The sequence below is a fragment of the Mastigoproctus giganteus genome, chromosome 13, assembly GCF_048544385.1.
Source record: "Mastigoproctus giganteus isolate SK-2022 chromosome 13, ASM4854438v1, whole genome shotgun sequence".
NCBI lineage: Eukaryota > Metazoa > Arthropoda > Arachnida > Uropygi > Thelyphonidae > Mastigoproctus > Mastigoproctus giganteus.
Window position 1 is genome coordinate 31,721,949 of NC_143587.1, and position 21,547 is coordinate 31,743,495.

Sequence of the window (21,547 nt, forward strand, 5' to 3'; positions counted from 1 at the left end):
TTAGATAAATTATTAAGAGGATGGACAGACGATGTGGGTAGGATTTTTTTTTTTTGACTGACACTGTGTAAGCTTGCTTCCTCACATATTTCCATATTTCTCTACTAATACTAATATAGAATGTGTACAATTCATGAATGCCATACAGTTGCTTAACTTAACTGGGGTTGCAATCTCAAAAAATCATAATTAATAAATATTTGTTAAAATAAAAGAAAATCTGTTAATGATTTTCATTTCCCACCATAAAGCATCATGGCTAACACTTACCTTTACAAACATCACAGCATAATGGTCTTCGACCAGACAACAAAACATAGCATGGCTGAATTTGTGGACAGTCTTGTTTCTTGCATACTACTTCACCATTCTGAAAAATAAATAAATAGAGTGCTAAAAGTTCTATGAATATTACATGCTTCTTCTTCCATAGATCAACCGGATTCTTGTGGTCTTAAATGCTGACTTGGTTTTAGTGTGCGAGACGAGGGGGATATACTATCTGACAAATATGTTTACCACTAGCAGGGGAATAAAAACAATGCTTTCACTCTCCCAGTTGGTAGACTATGGGAACAAATCCTCTCCCTTCCTCCAGAGTTAGCAGCATGTTTGTAGTTCTCAACTGGTTTACACTTGAAAAATGTTAAATATTAAAAAAATTAACACCGCAATTAATTTTTATTATTATTTTGTATATAATTTGTAAGATAATATTTAACTGAATTTTCCTAATCACGACTTTAAAAGAATCCTTTATTTTGCAACTTATTTCCACTACCCAGCCACTTTAAGAGTTAAAGTGGCCGAGTAGTGAAGTCCGAATGTGCACTAGCATGTGCATTTAAGCAGACTAGTTCAAGCCTGCATGACTACTAAATATAGTTTATTGTATTCACTGTTGAAATTAATAAATGTTCACTCCTCTGATCTAGTGTCATGCTGGAGTATAAAAAGAACTTTTTAAAAGTTATTACATTGTTACATGATGATGTTAACAAAGGTTAACAGCATCACATTCCAGAACATCTGACAGTTCTTTGGTCATATATTCCACTACTTTTAGTGCTAAGATGTCTAAGAAGAAAAAGAACGTCATCCTGAAAGATTGAAATCATCTCCCTTTTCTTACTTTCCTGGACATCCTGATCACTGAGAACTGGCAGAGGGCCAGAACTTATAACAGTTAACTTATAGTGAACTCTTAAACAAATTTTTTTTCAGAAAATATAAATTTTTCTATAAATAAGTTTAACATAAATATAGTAATATTTATTTTCGCTTACAAATATTAATATTTATTTCCACTTACAAAATATATTGTATACAACTGAATCAATGCCAAAAATTTTCACAAAAAATGCTTTCCTAAATTCCATTATTGACTTTCTTTAAAAATTCAACTTTGCTTCCATGACAGTATAGTGATTTTGGTACTTGTTTGGAGAGGTCTGAGCTTAAATCCCATTACAGAATGGAGGAATTCTTAAATGCCTCCTCAGTCAGGACTGTAATTAGCCAATATCAGGCAGAGGGAATAGGAGTTTTTACCTTCCAGTTATTTAAATTTCTGCCCTGCACAACACACAACAGGCAAATCCAGCCACACCTGTACAGACATAATAAAAAGTGTAATATGGCCTTAGATCAGCGTTTCTCAACCTATGGTCAATGAGTTAATTGTAGGTGGTCCGCCGGAAGGTAAATTTTATTGTAAGTATAAAATATAATTACAAATAAAATTAAAATTGGCAATCAACTGTTTACTTTGTAAAAGAAGGCAGGCACAACCATCACATTAAAATTTTTATAAAGCCCTTTTTTACTTCTATTTTTTCAATAAAAAAATATGACAACATATAAATTTTTCTTTCTTTTAAAATTTCCCTTCCATTCGTACATTATTACCACCAATTCATTACTTAGCAGAGCTGATAATAAAAGAAAAAACTATAAATTTGTCAGGAAAATTTATAGATATAAAGAAACCCTACCCGGTCTGTGGTAAGTAAAGATTGCTTGAATTTATCTGTGAATGATAACAGGTTGAGAAGCACTGTGATGCTAATGTGTACTATATATATATCATAATAACAATGATAAATGCAACCTCTTCCACAGTGTTTGCATTTTAAATGAACATAATCCTCTCAGTCACTTGTTTTTCTTTTAGCATTAGCATTAACAGAGGCATACGATGCAAGAAAGCAAGCTTATACAGCATCAGCAAAAAAAAAACCCTTCCCATTTCACCCATCCATTTACCCCAAAGATCCACCCAGTTCTTCCCTGAATTCAAAGTTATCAACTTCTTATGGTACGCAATCTGGACAAGAGGAAGAACCCCACCAGCACCAAGCCTGCTCAAACCATTCAAGGCAGCCACCTAGTCTCCAGATGCCGCAACTTGCAGAACTCAAGCCCCTCCCTGCAAGAGCAACCTCCACACCCCCACCAATCCCACTGCCCCCTGCACCCACCCCAGAAGCTCCACATCCCCTCCAAAATGATGCCTCCAGCTCGCAAGCAGCACTCAAGGTGCACCCCGACCATTGCACCATATAAAGGGATAATCAGCCCATCCCCGCCAGCACAATTACTGAAAATCACTGACAAGACCCAATGAGCCGCTCTAGCTGCCGTCTGCACTGCTCAGAAAACTTCACATCCGACTGCACAATTACCCACATTTACCCTTTGCTTTCCACCACCCTGAGTGCAGCCACACAGTCGGTGTGCCTCTCTGAGGCTACTGCCATACACCTGCAGCACCTTGCACACATCAGTGCCAAACCCCAGTTGCCCAACTTTTCTAGATCATGCTGCAGTAGCATAGTCATTGCTTCATTAACAACTCTGCCAACCTTTTTACTGTCCACAAACCCGAACACTACACCTTCATCAATATAACCGACAAATACAGAAAACAACACTGGGCCCAACACTGAACCCTGTGGAACCCCACAAACAACATCAGTCCATGAAAAGCAGGCCCACCAACCACCACCACCCCCTGCCCCACTCAACCATCCCTAATGCCACACTGCTCCAATCTGCACAGCACTCCTCCATGCACAACAACATCAAAAGCTCTCCCGAAGCCCAAGATAACACCAAAACTACCCCCTACATTCAGCTCCTCTGCAACCACATCATAGTATCCAATCAAATTTATCTTGTTATTAATAAAAAAACAACTTTTTAAATAATAAAATAAAAATTGGTCAGACGAGACTAAAACTCATCCTGTGTCTGAACCATAACTGCAAGTGTTGTCTAGATAATCCTACAATGCTTCCCCAATCAGCGACACCATCATCCTTCCCCAGACAGAAGTCAAACCAACAGGCCCGCAATCACCCATGTCACTCCCCAATCCCCCTTGTGAAGCAGGGACACATCTCCAGTCCCTGGGGAACTCTCCCGAGTCCAAAGATGCCCTCACAATCACAGCTAAGGGCTACTTACCTCCCCTGTGCCTCCCCCAATACAACTGGACAGATCCCATCTACCCCAGATGCCATTCTTTACCTTCAAGTTCTCCACTTTGTATTCAGTTATTACAAAATCGCCCCCCCCTGCAGAGTTCTATAAGCCTCCAGGCTCCACCTCCCACAGAACCACCCATGCGTGACTGCAGATGCAAAAGTCTGTCATGAATTGCCAATTCAAGTTTATCTTTTAATGACTGTATCTCATTAGAGTTAGGCAATTTTTTATTTTGGAAAGAATTTGCAGAACACTGATATTCTGTTCCATGTTGGTCTTCTAAGATTAAAGTCTGTTCATTTTCTGGAAGAGAAAGACATTTTATTAAGCAAAGTATAATTTTCAGTATAGTATCTTTACTAAGACTGCAGTCCTAGTGGGTAGCACAATTGGTAGAATCACCGTTCTCCAAACACCGAGTGGAAAAAATCTGAGTTCAAATCCTGTCAATGACGTGAGGAATTTTTTATGGGCCTTTATCACAACGTGGCCGAGTTAGTTGGTCTCAGGTGAGGGAAGCATGGCTTTTGATCACGGAAACCGGGGTTTTTCATCCAGAAAACAGGACCACAGAACACATGCAATTTATAGATAGTATATACAAAACAATACAGCCTGATGCTTCTAAAACCCTATAATAGCAGCAGCAGCTGAGTCAGTAATTCGCTATCATCTCGTGTCCTATTTTGCAAATACTGAAGAACCTGTGACAAATTTGTACACCTCTGTGAAATATGGAGTTTCAATGCCGTATGCAATTCTCTAGCTATTCCAGAATTTTGATTGCCAAGAGTTTCCATCATGAATTTTATGGCAGCAGCTGCAGTTAAAAGATTTTCTTCTTTGGGGCATAGCGTATCTGCCGCTAACTTTATAGGAATTAGTGTAGATACAGCTGCAGATAATAAATTAATACTTGAATCTAAATCAATTAAACCTTTCTGCACACAATATCTCATCAAAAAATCTTTCAAGCATGGAACCAGTAGCGTAGCTACCCTTTTTCGGGGCCGGAGGCAGAGAACATGTTCGGGCCCATACTTAATTAATGAAAATTGCAAAAGAGAGGAGACAGCCAAAGACGCCTGGCCCCTAAAGGGTCCGAGGGCAATTGCCTTCCCTGCCTACACGGTAGCTACGCCACTGCATGGACCAGTTTACTGTCCATGCTTGAAACAGAAACAGTACCGAAAAACGTGTATTTTTGTATCAATACCGGTATTTGAATACCGGGAAAAAATGACCCGGATCTCGGTATTGTAAGCCCTGGTCCAAAGGTATCCTAGGTGTACGCAGCGATGTTTTATCTCTGGCGGTAGCTGGAGGAGGTCAAACTCCGGGGGCTCACATCTGGTGAGTATGGGCTTGGCACACCCAGGGTCCTGAGCTGGATATCATCATTAGCATTAGTAGAGGCATTTGATGCAAGAAAGCAAGCTTATGCAGCATCAGCCAAAAAAAAAAAAAAAAACCCACCTCCACTTCACCCCTCTGCTCGTTCCAAATACCTGTCCAGCTGAGCCTTAAACTTATTTAGGCTATCAACCTCCACCACAAGGGATGGAAGTCTGTTCCACCAACCAACCACCCGCTGGCTAAAGGCAAATTTCCTCACGTCTATCCTACATCTGTCTTTCCTCAATTTGAATTTGTGCCCTCTCAGGTGATTTTTCTGAGCTAGAGGAAGAATCCCATCAGCATTGAGCATGCTTAAACCATTCAAGGCTTTATACACCTCTATCAGATCACCTCGCTGGTGCCTAGTCTCCAGACACTGTAATTTGCAAAACTTAAGCCTTTCTTCGTAAGAGCACCCCTTTGTTCCATTCACTAATCTTGTTGCCCTTCTCTGTACTCGTTCCAGCAGCTCTACATCCTTCTTGAAATGAGGCCTCCAGACCTGTATACAGTACTCTAGGTGTGGCCTGACCATTGCCTTATACAATGGAATAATCACCTCCTTATCCCTGCTGGGAAAATTCCTGTATATCATTGACAATACTCCACGAGCTACTCTTGCAGCCCGTCTGCACTGCTCAGAGAACTTCATATCTGCCTGCACAACCACCCCCAAGTCCCTTTCATTCTCTACCACTGTCAGTGTAGTACCACAGAGTTGATACGTTGCTCTGGGGTTGCTGTTTCCCATGTGTAGTACTTTACATTTGTCAATGTTAAACTTCATTTGCCACCTCTCAGCCCATCTGCTCAACCTTTCCAGATCCTGTTGCAGCAGCATAGTGTCAGTAGTGTCCTTGACAACCCTGCCAACCTTTGTATCATCTGCAAACTTGGACATTAAGCTTGATATACCATCATCAATATCATTTATAAATACAGAAAACAATAATGGACCCAACACTGAGCCCTGAGGGACTCCACTAATAACATTAGTCCACGATGAGCAGTGTCCATTGATTACCATTCTCTGTCTTCTCCCCCTCAACCACCCCTTTATCCATAGCAGCAATTAGCATTAGCATTAGTAGAGGCATATGATGCAAGAAAGCAAGCTTATTCAGCATCAGCCAAAAAAAAAAAAAAAAAAACCCTCTCCCATTTCACCCCTCCGTTCGTTCGAAATACCTGTCCAGTTGAGCTTTAAATTTGTTTAGGCTATCAACTTCAACAACAAGTGATGGAAGTCGGTTCCACCAACCAACCACCCGCTGGCCAAAGGCAAATTTCCACACATCTATCCGACATCCGTCCTTCCTCAATTTGAATTTATGCCCTCTGAGGTGATTATTCTGAGAAAGATGAAGAATCCCATTGGCATTGAGCATGCTCAAACCATTCAAAGCCTTATACACCTCTATCAGATCACCTCGCCGGTGCCTAGTCTCCAGACTCTGTAATTTGCAAAACTTAAGCCTTTCTTCGTAAGAGCAACCCTTTGTTCCATTTACTAATCTTGTTGCCCTTCTCTGTACCCGTTCCAGCAGCTCTACATCCTTCTTGAAATGAGGCCTCCAGACCTGTATACAATTTGCCTCCAATGTCACACTGCTCCAATTTGTGTAGCAGTCTTCCATGTGCAACAGTATCAAAAGCCTTTCTAAGATCCAAGTATATAATATCAAAGTTATTCCCTGCATCCAGTTCTTTTGTGACTGCATCATAATATCCAATCAAGTTGGTCAGGCAAGACTTCCCCTTAACAAAACCATGCTGTGTCTGAGCTATAACTGAAGTCTTGTCTAAATGATCCTGCAGTGCTTCTTTAACCAGTGCCTCCATTAATTTTCCTGGAACAGAAGTTAAGCTCACAGGTCTATAATTACTTGTGTCAGCCTTTGATCCTCCTTTGTGAATTGGGGTCACATTTGCACTTCTCCAGTCCATGGGTACCTCCCCTGAGTCCAAGGAAGCTCTCATAATTATGGCTAAGGGTTTGCTTACTTCCTTTGCTGCCTCCTTTAATATAACTGGATAGATCCCATCCACCCCGGGTGCCTTTCTTGTGTTTATCTTCAACAGTTTCTCCTCCACTTTACTCCCAGTTATTTCAAGATTCTGTAGCTTACTGCTAGAGTTGAATACACCTCTGGTATTCCCCTTGCTGAATAACTCCTCATGTGTGAATGTCGATGCAAAATATTCATTTAGTTTTGTTAGCTACCTGAGCAGGATCATCAACAGTTGACCCATCAATATCAAGCGGACCAATCTGATTCATCCCCTTCCTTCTAGAGTTAACATAAGTAAAGAACTCTTTGCTGTTTGCATTCTTCTTCTCATTCTTCTCTTTCTTGGTGATTCCCTTCTACTTTTGACTCTCTCTCTCTCTCTCTCTCTCTCTCAGGAACTTTTTTTTTTTCCTGGTGCAGCATAAGCCTCAGGCTTTCTTGCACCATATGGCTATTAACAATAATAATAAAAAAACGTTCCATATGCATTCACAAGTGGCTCTCTGAAAGAGCTGGCTTTCTCAGAATATAACTTAGAAATGGGGTGTTTTTTCCTCAGGTTACTGCAAAAATTTAAATAGGTTCTTAAAACAACGCTTCTCCGTGTTATGTTTTTTTTTTTTTTTAGTCGATTCTGAGGACACTGTTGTCTTAATAAGGTTTCAATACACGTAGCGTAAGTTACATTTACAATCACAAGAAAATTTCCGACTAGAAACGTAACTTGCCTCACATCTATAATAAACATAGCGTACTAGAGCAGTGTTCCACAAATTCTTCTCTTCGCGGCACACCTTAAGTTATCCATGACACAACACGGCGCATCAAAATATTAATCCCCAAAAAGCATAGTTTGCGGCAATGTTAATATAAATATGCTATAAGTCACAATAGAATCAATTATTACTGTTTCAACAACCCAACGGAAATTGGCTCATGCGTATATTAACATTTATGAACCCTAAATCACTGCACAAAACAAAGCAAAGCCAAAAAAAAAATCTATTATTAGACCAAATAACTACGCATTTCTGTTTTGCTGAACACAGATGGTTGATTCGTGGCGAGATCGTTGACAATGCAAGCCTCATTTCTACATCAATTGATCTGGGTCTCCCTCTTTGATGTTTTAATTTCAGTCAAGGTAGAAAAGCCAGTTTACACAAAATAGTAATAACATATTAATTGCCATCTCCAAGATAGCCGCGCCTTCTTTCCTTATTGACAACCAAAATGTGTCCAACTGCACTTCACGATGTTTTAATCGCAATGTTCTGTCAGCCTTCAGATCTCTTAGTTCCTCTTGTGTCCAAAATAATCCTTGAATTTCTGCTGCAAGTTATCTAAATGTTCTTTAATTAATGAAGTCCATCACAACTTTATTACTAGCAACGAGCGACTATACAGTTGGGAAACTCTCAAACAACCCATTTGCAATGCATTGTATCCACAAATCCAGCTTATTCTGAAAGCCTTGAATCTTATCCATACTAGTAAAAATATTTTCGTTCTAGCTTTGCATTTTTCGGTTTAGCTCATTCAAGTGAACGAAAATATCGGAAAGATATGCGAACTTAGTCACCCATTCATCATCTGCAAATAACTCTGCAAATTCAAGCCCCTCAACTGTTAAAAATGTCTGTACTCCTCCTGAAGTTTAAAAAGGCGTGTTAATAACACTTTACCATGTGGCAACCAGCGTACTTCTGTATATAGCAGGAGTGCGGTGTGTTCAGATCCCATTTCCTGATACAAAACAGAAAAAAGCCACGAATTGAGGGGCTGCGATTTGATGAAGTTAACGACTTTTACTACTTCGTCCAGCACAACTTTCAGAGCAGATGGCAAAGACTTGCCAACAATGGTTTCACGCTGAATAACACAATGGTCACATCGTATGTCAGGATTCACTTCGCGAACTTTAGCTACAAAGCCTTTAAATCGAACAGAGGAAGGAACACATCCATCGCTTTAAAATATAGTCTTATAACAAAGGGTGAGTGCATCGACCACTCAACCTTTACAGCTGTGTCAAGGAGTACCTGAGACACTGCACCGTCCATATTAGTACTAGGTACAAATCTGTCACTAGCCAGTTCTGCGGAGGCTGTCCCCAGGGCTCAGTCCTGGGACCTTTCTTATGGTTCATCGTTCTGAACGACTTGCTTGGGATGGACTTGGGGATGACACAAGCCCTTGCATTTGCTGACGATTTGGTTGTGCATTTGGTGGTGCATAGTGACTCAAGAGTTGATCTAGAGGAGCGTGCAAATTGCGTAATAATTAAACTCCAGGATTGCGCGGCCATTCACCGACTAAAGATCTCAGGAGAGAAAACAAAATGTATATTGCTCAAGGGAATACTTCATATACGAAGAGCACCGGTTATCAAAATTGACAACACCTCCATAAGATTATAACCAGAAATCAAGTATCTAGGAATCTTTTTAGAAATGAAGCTTAATTTCCACCCTCACTTGAAGTATTGTCAGAGAAAATCAAAAAATACTCGGCCATGATCATCCGTTTAAGCCGTGCAGACTAGGGCCTTATGCGCCAGGCTCTGGCCCTTATTTAAAATGCCATATTTGTCCCAATAGTTTGCTATGGAGCCTCAGTGTGATGTACCTCTCTCGTCCGAAATCGCCGTAAACTGGACTCCATACAGCGTTCTCCTTGCTGTAACTAGGGCGTGCCGTACAGTTAGCACTCCAGCTCTACAGGTGCGATCTGGATGTATACCCCTCCATCTAGAGATAAAAATAAGATGATTATATCAATGGTTGAAGAAAGTATTCCCAACGAAATACTTTCTTCACATTCTTCACTTTATCGATTGACCTTGATAACAACCCTAAATAGGAAAAGAAGAGACTCACTGAAATTGTTATTTTCTGTATTTATAAATGATATTGATGATGGTATATCAAGCTTAATGTCCAAGTTTGCAAACGATACAAAGTTTGGCAGGGTTGGTGAGGACACTACTGACAGTATGCTGCTGCAAAAGGATCTGGCAAGGTTAGCATTAGTAGAGGCATATGATGCAAGAAAGCAAGCTTATGTAGCATCAGCCAAAAAAAAAAAAAAAAACTTCCACTTCAACCCTCCGTTCGTTCGGAATACCTGTCAGCTGAGCCTTAAATTTATTTAGGCTATCAACTTCCACAACAAGGGATGGAAGTCTGTTCCACCAATCAACAACCCGCTGGCTAAAGGCAAATTTCCACACAATCTATCCTACATCTGTCTTTCCGCAATTTGAATTTATTCCCTCTCAGGTGATTATTCTGAGCAAGAGGCAGAATCCCATCAGCATTCAGCATGCTCAAACCATTCGAGGGTTTATACGCCTCTGTCAGATCACCTCGCTGGTGCCTAGTCTCCAGACACTGTAATTTGCAAAACTTAAGCCTTTCTTCGTAAGAGCACCCCTTTGTTCCATTCACTAATCTTGTTGCCCTTCTCTGTACTCGTTCCAGCAGTTCTACATCCTTCTTGAAATGAGGCCTCCAGACCTGTACACAGTACTCAAGGTGGCCTGAACGTTGCCTTATACAAGGGAATAATCACCTCCTTATCCCTGCTAGAAAAATTCCTGTATATCATTGATAAGATACCATGAGCTACTCTAGCAGCCGGTCTGCACTGCTCGGAGAACTTCATATCTGCCTGCACAATTACCCCCAGGTCCTTTTCATTCTCTACCAGTGTCAGTGTACTACCGCAAAGTTGATACGTTGCTCTGGGGCTGCTGTTTCACATATGTAGTACTTTACATTTATCAATGTTAAACTTCATTTGCCACCTCTCAGCCCATCTGCTCAACCTTTCCAGATCCTGTTGCAGCAGCATAGCGTCATTAGTGTCCTTAACAACACTGCCAACCTTAGTATCGTATGCAAACTTGGACATTAACCTTGATCATCATTATCAATATTATTTATAAATACTGAAAACAATAATGGACCCAACACTGAACCCTGACGGACTCCACTAATAACATTAGTCCACGACGAGCAGTGTCCATTGATTACCACTCTCTGTCTTCTCCCCTTCAACCACCCCTTTATCCATAGCAGCCCTTTGCCTTCAATGCCACATTGCTCCAATTTGTGCAGCAGTCTTCCATGTGCAACAGTATCAAAAGCCTTTCTAAGATTCAAGTATATAATATCAAAGTTATTCCCTGCATCCAGTTCTTTTGGGGCTGCATCATAATATCCAATCAAATTCGTCAGGCAAGATTTCCCCTTAACAAAACCATGCTGTGTCCTAGCTATAACTGAAGTCTTGTCTAGATGATCCTGCAGTGCTTCTTTAACCAGTGCCTCCATTAATTTTCCGGGAACAGAAGTTAAACTCACAGGTCTATAATTACTTGTGTCAGCTTTGTCCTCCTTTGTGAATTGGGGTCACATTTGCACATCTCCAGTCTATGGGCACCTCCCCTGAGTCCAAGGAAGCTCTCATAATTATGGCTAAGGATTTGCTTACTTCCTTTGCTGCCTCCTTTAATATAACTGGATAGATCCCATCCACCCCAGGTGCCTTTCTTGTGTTTATCTTCAACAATTTCTCCTCCACTTTCCTCTCAGTTATTACAAGATTATCTAGCTTACTGCCAGAGTTGGATACACCTCTGGCATTCCCTTCGCTGCATAACTCCTCATGTGTGAATGTCGATGCAAAATATTCATTTAGTTTGTTAGCTACCTGAGCAGGATCATCATCAGTTGAACCATCGATATCAAGTGGACCAATCTGCTTCATCTCCTTCCTTCTAGAGTTTACATAAGTAAAGAACTCTTTGCTGTTTTTCTTTGCATCCCTTGCCAAAGATTTCTCGTAATCTGCCTTCGCCTGCCTAACCTCCTATGTAACTTGGTTACAGATCAACTTATATCTATCATAGGCTTCTGTGTCACGTGTTAATTTATATGTATCCCATGCACTTTGATTCTCTGCCATATGTCTCATTAGTTCATCTGACATCCATTTAGGCCTAAACCTTGAACAATATTTCTTAATTGGTATGTAAAGCCTAGTAGCTTCCAAGAAAACTTCTTTGAATGCTTCCCATTTTGAATTTGCTGTTGGTAACATCGTCAGTTGGTCCCACTGTATAGAATTTAAACACTGTCTCAGACCATTGTAGTCGCCTTTACTAAAGCAATAACCCTTCCCTTTATCCCTAATAGTAGTACCTCTTTGAGTAAATCCCACTTCAGCACACTGTGATCACTGCCACCTAGTGGTACCTCTACGTGCAGATTCTTAATGCATCAAGAATCACTACTGATAATCAAATCAAGAGTATTTCTCCCTCTAGTTGCCTCCCGAACATGCTGATGTAGAAAACAATCATCCAATAAATCCACAAAAGCCTTTCTAGTGTGTGAGTGACCAACCCACAAATTCCAGTCAATATCTGGGAAATTAAAATCCCCCATTATAAGACTGTCTGATTTACTGGCCCACTCTATTTCCCTGTACAGTTTCTTATTATACTCATCAGAGTCATTAGGATTATAGCACACTCCTACTCTCAATTTTGATCTCCCAATGCTTATATCACACCAAACTGACTCGACTCTGCACTGTCCAGCGATGTCGACTGGCTTCACTTCCTTGGATTTTATGTGTTTCTTAACTAATAGCATAACCCCTTCTCCCTTCCTATCCTGTCTATCCTTTCTGTACACATTTGTACTCCCCAAATTCCAGTTCTGCATTCCTTATATCTGTGTGACACGACGTCTCTGATATCCCAACAATATCCGCCTTTGATTCTTTGAGCAATACCTCAAATTCATCAAATTTATTTACCAAACTCCTAGCATTGGTGTACATGCACCTGTTCTTTTTCTTAGCTACCATAACACAACCCATGTGTTTACTTGTACCGCAATGCCTCCCATCAGTCTCTGAAATATCCTGCATCTTGTTTTCCAGGCTTCTGCTCATTCCAATAGAAGCAGTGCAAGAATCACTTTCACCTCTGCCAGTGGCTACTGTTAATCTAGTAGTCGGTATATCCCCACAAGCTAGCAGTTTTCCGACCCACCTAACAGTGCCTCGATAGCATCAGCAAATATTCTTGCACCCTTTCTATTTAAGTGTATCCCATCCCTGTAGAAGCAGTCCCTTCTGTTAACAAGTACAGACCAGGCTGAAAAAAATTCTACCCCTTGAGCCTTGCACAATCTTTCCAGGGCCGAATTGATCGTATATCTCATCATATACTCCCTCCTATCGTGTCTGGGCAGAATTGCGGACACTTTCAAATTCAACCCGAATTCACGGCTTTTTTTCAACAGTGACCTGTACTTGTTAAGTTCTGCCGGTCCTTTACTCTTAATATCATTAGTGCCAACGTATGCAACGTGTGCAACCTTTAGTACCCTTAAAAGATGATATCCGCTCTACAACGTCATCAACCTTTGCCCCTGGCAGATTGAACAGATGGGCTGAGAGGTGGCAAATAAGTTTAACGTTGACAAATATAAAGTACTACATATGGGAAACAGTAACCCCAGATTAACGTTTCAACTCTGTGGTACTACACTGACAGTGGTAGAAAATGAAAAGGACCTGGGGGTAATTGTGCAGGTAGATATGAAGTTTTCTGAGCAGTGCAGACGGGCTGCAAGAGTAGCTCACGGTGTCTTGTCAATGATATACAGGAATTTTTTCTTGCATGGATAAGGAGGCGATTATTCCCTTGTTTAAGGCAATGGTCAGGCCATACCTTGAGTACTACATACAGGTCTGGAGGCCTCATTTCAAGAAGGATGTAGAACTGTTGGAACGAGTACAAAGAAGGGCAACAAGATTATAGTGGATGGAACAATGGGTAGCTCTTACGAAGAAAGGCTTAAGCTTTGCAAATTACAGTGCCTGGAGACTGGGCACCGGCGAGGTAATCTGATAGAGGTGTATAAAGTCTTGAATGGTTTGAGCATGCTGAATGCTGATGGGATTCTGCCTCTTGCTCAGAATAATCATCTGAGAGGGAATAAATTCAAATTGAGGAAAGACAGATGTAGGACAGATGTGCGGAAATTTGCCTTTAGCCAGCGGGTAGTTGGTCGGTGGAACAGACTTCCATCCCTCGTTGTGGAAGTTGATAGCCTAAATAAATTTAAGGCTCAGCTGGACAGGTATTTCGAACGAACGGAGGGGTGAAATGGAGTGTTTTATTTATTTTATTTTTATTTATTTTTTTATTTTTTGCCTGATGCTGCATAAGCTTGCTCTTGCATCATATTCTTCTACTAATGTTAATGCTAAACAATGTACAGGACCTAGCAAGAGACACGGCACGCCACCAATAAAGGACTAATAACTAAAAAGTTCATTCTCTCTATTAACCTCACCAGTCCAAAGGGATTATATTACCAAAAAAACACTAAGTTCCGTAAATTGCAGCGTCTGGAGACTAGGCACCTGCGAGGTGATCTGATTGAGGTGGATAAGGCCTTGAATGGTTTGAGCAGGCTCAATGCTGATGGGATTCTTCCTCTTGCTCATATTCAGGAAGGATAGTTGTAGAATACAGTGGCGGACAAAAAAACTGTATCGCCTTAAAAATCGTTTTATTTATTTAATAAAACGACTGTATCGTTTTATTTAACATAAAACGTATAAGATATTGTTGATTACAGTCATTTTGTTTGTAGCAAAGCAAAGGTATTGCGTCAGATAATGCTTCTATTGCATCAGACAATAATTTCAAGGTATTTTAAAATTTTTTTTTTTATTTTATTAACATCAGGTATCCATTAACAGTGTATCTAAGAGTAGAACAATTAACACACTTCCTAACAATAATATGAAATCCGACAGAAAGATAAACATTGATATAGATTTAAAAATTAAAATCACATGCACAAAAGTGGATTGCATTAAGTTAAGTTACCGGTAAAACAAATAATAAATTAATTAGTTAGAGAATAGTATTGCGTCAGCCTTTTTTATAAATACGACGTTGGAAGGGTATACACGCTCATTAGTGTCCTGTTTTGCAGAGATCTAAGTATGGCTCCATATGGTCAGTTGCCACAAAAAAAAAAAAAAGAAAAGAAATGTAGCTGTTGCGCTCTCCTAGGAAGGGCTTTCTATGCGAGCGATCGCTGATAAAATAGGCTGCCACCAGTAAACAGTATGGCGGGTGCTGAAATTAAAGCGTGAAACCGGTAAAGTGAAGAGAAGACCTGGATTAGGCCTTAAGAGAGCGACTACGCCTTCCCTAGTTCGATATTTGAAAGGGCTATGCCTTCGTAATTGCCATGCTAGTGCTCGTGATCTATAACTGGACTTTTAGATGACCTCTGGTGTTGAAACAAGCGCATGAACTGTCCAAAGACAGCTTTCGGAATGTGGTCTGCATGTCTATTGGCCCAAGAAGTGAGGAAGAAGCGACTTGCTTGGGCTAAAACGCATGTTTCATGGACAAAAGAGCATTGGGACACCGTCATCTTTTCTGACGAATCGAAATTCAACCTACATAGTTCGGATGGGAAGAGATATGTCAGAAGACGAAAATCGGAGGCATACTATCTTGACTGCATAACACCGACTTTAAAGTTCCCCGCCGGTCAGATGGTCTGGGGATGCATAACAAGCAAAGGGGTGGGCGAATTAAGTCTATTAACGGAACGGTGAATGCAGAAACCTGCACTGCTACCTTAGAGGAGTGTCTGAAATCTGTTATTAGGGATCACCACACAGACGTCCAAAACTGCATTTTTCAACAGGATTCAACACTTTGCCATACAGCAAAATTGGTACGTTTTATGCTATTTAGATTTAATGGTGAGTTTGTCTTCTTGTCTCACAAGGTTTAAAACATACTTACACCAATGTTTTCCATCGTTTTACTACCTTAAGGTGCAGTCATACCTCAGAAATTCTGGCATTACAGTGTTGGATTAGGCCGGCAACAGTCCTCATTTGACTGTTGAGAAAGAAGGCAGAAGCCTTTGAAAGCTTCAGTTAGTATTTTAGCGCTTTTAACCTAGTATATTTTATTGTATTTTAAATTCGGTATTTGTATATTTACTGTATATCACAGTTGTCTTATTTTAAAATTACTATCATCAGTAATATGGTATTTTGTTTTGTTTGTAAATTTATTGTAAATATTAAAAATTTTAAGAATTTGGTTTTCCGTCTTTCGTTTTTACTTCAATGGTTGGTGAGAAACACTAAAAAATCATAGTATGAATATACCCAACCCCAGAGGCATATTTGAAGAACTCATTTGAACCCTATTGAAAATTGCTGGTACATAATGTTGTCTAAAATTGCTCAGAAGAAGCCAACAAGTAAGATTCAGCTACAGGAGAGCATTGTAAGGGTGTGGTACCACGAAATTGGACAACCGTATAACCAGAAGTTGATCAACTCTATGCCAGATCGTTGCAAGGCTGTAATTGCAGCTCGAGGAGGAACAACAAAATATTGAGGACTTATTTTGCTGATTTATACAATACATAATACTATTACGTTAACTGGTCATTTCAGTTTTTGTACACGTAAATGCAATAAAATGTATGTTTGGTTGTCATTTGCACGATTTCTCATATTTCCATTAATTACGCATTTTACCCTTTGGGAAGATATTTATGGCAATTAGGTATATCAGGTGGAGTCTTCTTATTGGATTTCATTCACAGAGATATATATTCCATCTAACAAATTCATTTCGAACATTTCTGCAACCCATCATGCAGCGCAAAACACATTATTTAAAAATCACAAGTGATGCAGTTTTTATTGTCCACCAGTGTAGATGTGCGGAAATTGCTTTAGCCAGCGGGTAGTTGATTGCTGCAACAAACTTCCAACTATTGTTGTGGAAGTTGATAGCTTAAATAAATTCAAGGAAGAACTAGACAAAGTTTTGGAGGGAGTGGTGAGAGAAATGGAAGAGTTTTTTTTTTTTTTTTGCTGATACTGTATAAGCTTGCTTTCTTGCATCACATGCCTCTACTAATGCTAATGCTATTTCAACGCAGGTTATTGCAAAAATTGAGATAGCTTAAACAGGACATCCACGAAATACTTTTGTCCAGGGCCCCGCAAAAATTTCAGCTGGTCTAGTTAGTTTCAAACAGTGCAGCACTATTGTCGTAATATGTTTTGATAATTTTAAAGAAAACAACATCTAAAAGTTTTCTTAGATCAATAAAAATTGAAATGGCATCGTAAAACAATACTTCTCTGCATTGTTTTCTTCTTTTTCTTTCTTTTTTTTTAAATTTAAACTTTAACCTTACAAAATGAACTGAATTGAAGAAGAAATACACTGAGTGATCACTGAATTATGACCACCTACTTAACACTTCGTAGGTTCTGAAGGGGCATTGATTCAACAAGATGTCGGAAGCGTTCGGGAGGTATGGCTGTGTGTAATGCGGCTAGCAATGCAGGTATGAAGGTGATTGGTGTATCCAGATGCCTGATATGCCTTTCCATAGTGTCCCACAAGTGCTTTATGGGATTGATATCGGTGGAGTTCGGAGGCCAATCGATATGTTGGAAGTCAGAACTGTGTTCCTCAAACCATTCCTATACATCAAGTGCCCGATGGCTCGGCACATTGTCATCTTGGCAAAAAGTTTAACATTCGAGAAAAAGTATAACATGGCAGGGTGTACACAGTCAGCAAGTAGTTGACGATAGCAGAGACCAGTGATACGTTGTTCCACATGAACCAGGGGTATAAGTTCCTGCCAGTGAAACATGCTCCACAATGTACAACCGCCTCCACTGAGATCTGCACTTTTGCACTTTTGATACCATATATGATGGATGAAGAGCCTCATGTCTTTGACTCCAAATCCTTAACGACCATCCACGGTGTGGAGTAAATAACATGACTCATCCCACCGGCACACCTTCTTTCAGTCTTCTAACGTCCAACTTGCATGCTCTTTGCACCTGGCGAGTCTTTTACGTCGATGAACCTTAGGAGAGGATGCCGTAGGGGTCGTCTGCTGGTATAGCTCATACGTGCGAGAGTGCGACGCATGGTCATGCCAGATATTGTTCTGGGTTGGCCCATGTTGTATTAGGTAGTCAGCTCTGCAACAGTGCTGCGCCTGTTGGCCTGTACGAGTCGTCGGACCCGGCGCTTACCTCTAACATCAACCTTTCGCTGACCGTTGAAGTTTTGCCGTCGGGTCGTTGTTTGACCATCTTGACGCCAGTCCTGGTACTCTTTAACAACGGCAGCTCTCGAACACCCCACCAGTTGAGCCGTTTGGGAAATCGAGGCACCAGCTCGTCCAGCTTCCACAATCCGTCCTTTATCAAAATCCGATAATTCCTTCCTTTCACCCATCACGCTCGGAATTTTACTACCTACTGAACCACTGACACCTTATCTATGCTACGTAGGTCGACCAACTGCGCACTCTCGTACCTCACGTGGTCAACGGGTCGCATTCAGTTTTCATAGGGCTGGTCCTAATTCAGTGACCACTCAGTGTATATTATGCCAAAACATAATTCAACAAAAAAAATCAAATAGATATTAAATATAATGTAACAGTTAAAATCAATTTTATTAAAGTTGTTAAATAAATACATTTTTAATTGATTATATAATTCATAGTCCACTTGAATTATTGACAATATAATTAGAATTTGCATCGAGCCTTTGAATGGTTCAGTGTTTTAATATAGGGGAGGATGATTAATGTTAAGAGATAGCAGTACAGCACTATTTTCGTAATATGAAGTAATGATATTAAAGGAAAAAACACGAAGATCTTTAGTTCTAGACCATTTCGATTAATCTTTTTGAAGATCAAAAAAAACTTCCACAATCAACTGTTCAAAAAATCAACCACCCGCTGGCTGAAGGCGAACTTCCGCACAATCTATCCTGCAACCACCTTCCTTAACTTAAATTTATGCCCCCTCATGTGTGTAATCTCAGCGAGAGGAAGAATGCCATTCACATTCAGCTTACTCAATCCATTCACAGCCATGAACACCTCAATCAGATCACCTCGCAGGTGTCTAGTCTCCAGAAGCTGTAATTTTCACAATTGAAGCCTTTCTACGTAAGAACACCCTTTTGTTCTTTTCACCAATCTGATTTCCCTTCACTGCACTCGTTCCAGTAAATCTACATCCTTCCTAAAGTGAGGCCTCCAGACCTGTACTCAAGATGCAGTCTAACCATGGCCTTGTACAAAGGGATATTCACCTCCTTGTCCCTGCTAGGAAAGTTTCTTTATCATTGACAAAACTCCATGAGCTGTTGTGGCAGCATGTTTTCAATGCTCAGAGAATTTCATATCTGAAGTTAGTCGGTCTCAGGCGAGGGTAGAATGGATTTTCGTTTCGGAAACTCGGGATTTTTCCTCCAACAAACAGAAAATCGACCATCGAACACACGCAATTTACAGACAGTATATATCTACGGAACAATATGGTCTTAGTCGTTGATGTTGCTAAAACCCTACTACCACTACCATCACCACCCGATCCCTGTCACCATCACTAGAGGGACAACGGCATCCCCAGGCGGTCGAATGAAAATATAACGTCGAGAGGAGCTGCTTCAAGAAGCTATTTCAATTTTAGCTTTTTCAGTGTGTTTAAATCACACACTGTACAACGGAGGTGACAATAAAAAAATATATATATAATAAATAAATAAAATAAAATAAACGGTTGTTGAATTAAACATTTGAGTTAAATTAAACATTTAAGTTATTATTATAAAAAAAAAAGAAGAAATTGTTGTTGTTGTTGTTGTAGTAGGGTTTTAGGAGCATCAGCAACTAAGGCTATATTGCTCCGTATATACTGTCTGTAAATTGCGTGTGTTCTGTTGCCGATTTTCTGTTTCCTCGACGAAAAACCCGCATTTCCATGAGAAAAACCATGGTACCCTTGCCTGAGACCGACTAACTCAGCCATGTTTTAAAAAAGGTCCATTAAAATTCCTCACGTCATCGATGGGACTCGAACTCAAGTCTTCCACCGGGTATGGGGAGGATGGCGATTCTGCGTCTACCAACTGTGCTACCCACGAGGGAAAAAAAAAAAAAAAAAACAGAAAGAAAGTAAAGAAAGAAATTAGACATAGTGGCCAGCAGCCACTAAAAATATCGCTGTTTTACCAGAAGTTACATTGTATTTCAAATGCTTCAAGCAATGTGTACGAGTACGGTTGAAGTGACGCAATCGGCACCTTGACACTGCTCTTTTCTCCTTCGATTAAGTATTTACGTATACCAATCTAAACACGATCTAGTTTCAAAGTTCTGCCATAATTCATGTCAATTTTAGTATTTTATCGGAAGGAAATCGACTTTAGTTACATGTGGCTTTTGCTTCGTGTTGATATTTTAATTAATTAAGTCTTTTATCAGTGGGCGATAATTTGTTGATAAAAGAAGTCAGATGGGTTAATACAGTTTATCCAGGTCGTAATTCATGTCAGATTAATGGTTTGCTGTGGTATGAAGGACATCTGGTGCCCGCTAGGCTCGACATAGCGGGCATAGTTAATTTGGTTTCCCTTTTAGGAGATATGGATGGTTCAGGCTTGGCGACTATGACCGCTTATCTTCTCTACATTAAAGTATGAAGTTACTTCGTAATCAGACCTACCGGACAAGCACTGCCATGTTACGTCAGAGTAAGACACAGTGCCGCACGTACTGGGTCTCTTATTAGGTCTGGCGTCATTAATTTTAGTATTTGATTATTTTTAGTATTTTTTACGCCGTTACTTCCTAATGGCGTAAAAAATACACGGTAATATCGTAGCAGTTCAAATATATTGATATCTATCACATTTGATTGAGTCGCTTCGCAGAGGAAACGCGCCCTCATGGGTAGCACAGTTGGTAGGATCGCCGTCCTCCCTACACCGGGTGGAAAAGACCTGAGTTTGAGATCTGTCAATGACGGGAGGTATTTTTATGGGTGTTTTTCACAACGTGGCGGAGTTAATCAGTCTCAGGGGAGGGTAGCATGGTTTTTCTCCCGGACACTAGGGTTTTTCGTCCAGCAAAAAATCGACCTCAGAATACACGCAATATACACGGAGCAATATGGCCTTAGTCGCTGATGTTCCCGAAACTCAACAACAACAACAACAACAACAGAGGAAACGCAAATTTCGCTAAAATGTTATTAATATTGATGAAGATTAATGTCCTGAATACTGATTGTCCAGGAATCATTACACCGATAGAATGAATTGTGCGTACGTACGTACTATCATGCATGAGCCACATGCATCCGCGTGTATTCAAGTTAATCTCTTCCAAAAGCACACATGGAGGAGAAATCTCTCAAGTTAATCTCTTGCTACCACGACGATCTGGTAATATTTGTGAGCCAATAGCAAGGCCACTACTATTTCCGCCCAGACATTGAAAAAGAGATGTTGCTGGTAATATCTAATACGCACGGTATGCGAATTGTGCCTAGCTCACGTTGGTTGTGGAACCCATTTCTTGTAAAACAGACCTCGTCTGTTGACAGCATTTTGGAACATAGCATCTTCCGAACACTTCTGTAATACAGTGGCCACTTACAACAGATTCTTCGGCTTCGTGGGTACGCAGTTGGTATAATCACCGTCCTCCTCACACCGCGTGGAAAGGACCTGA

General features: G+C 40.3%; 1 protein-coding gene across 2 annotated transcripts in view; it reads right to left on the reverse strand.

Annotated features, from left to right (window-relative positions):
• Positions 1–21,547, reverse strand: part of LOC150075921 (BMP-binding endothelial regulator protein-like) — a 210,069-nt gene that overhangs the window by 111,250 nt on the left and 77,272 nt on the right. For both annotated transcript variants that reach the window (XM_090388034.1, XM_090388033.1), the window contains exon 3: positions 271–370. In XM_090388034.1, the coding sequence (XP_090244160.1) occupies positions 271–370 (100 nt within the window). The remainder of the gene's footprint in view (positions 1–270; positions 371–21,547) is intronic.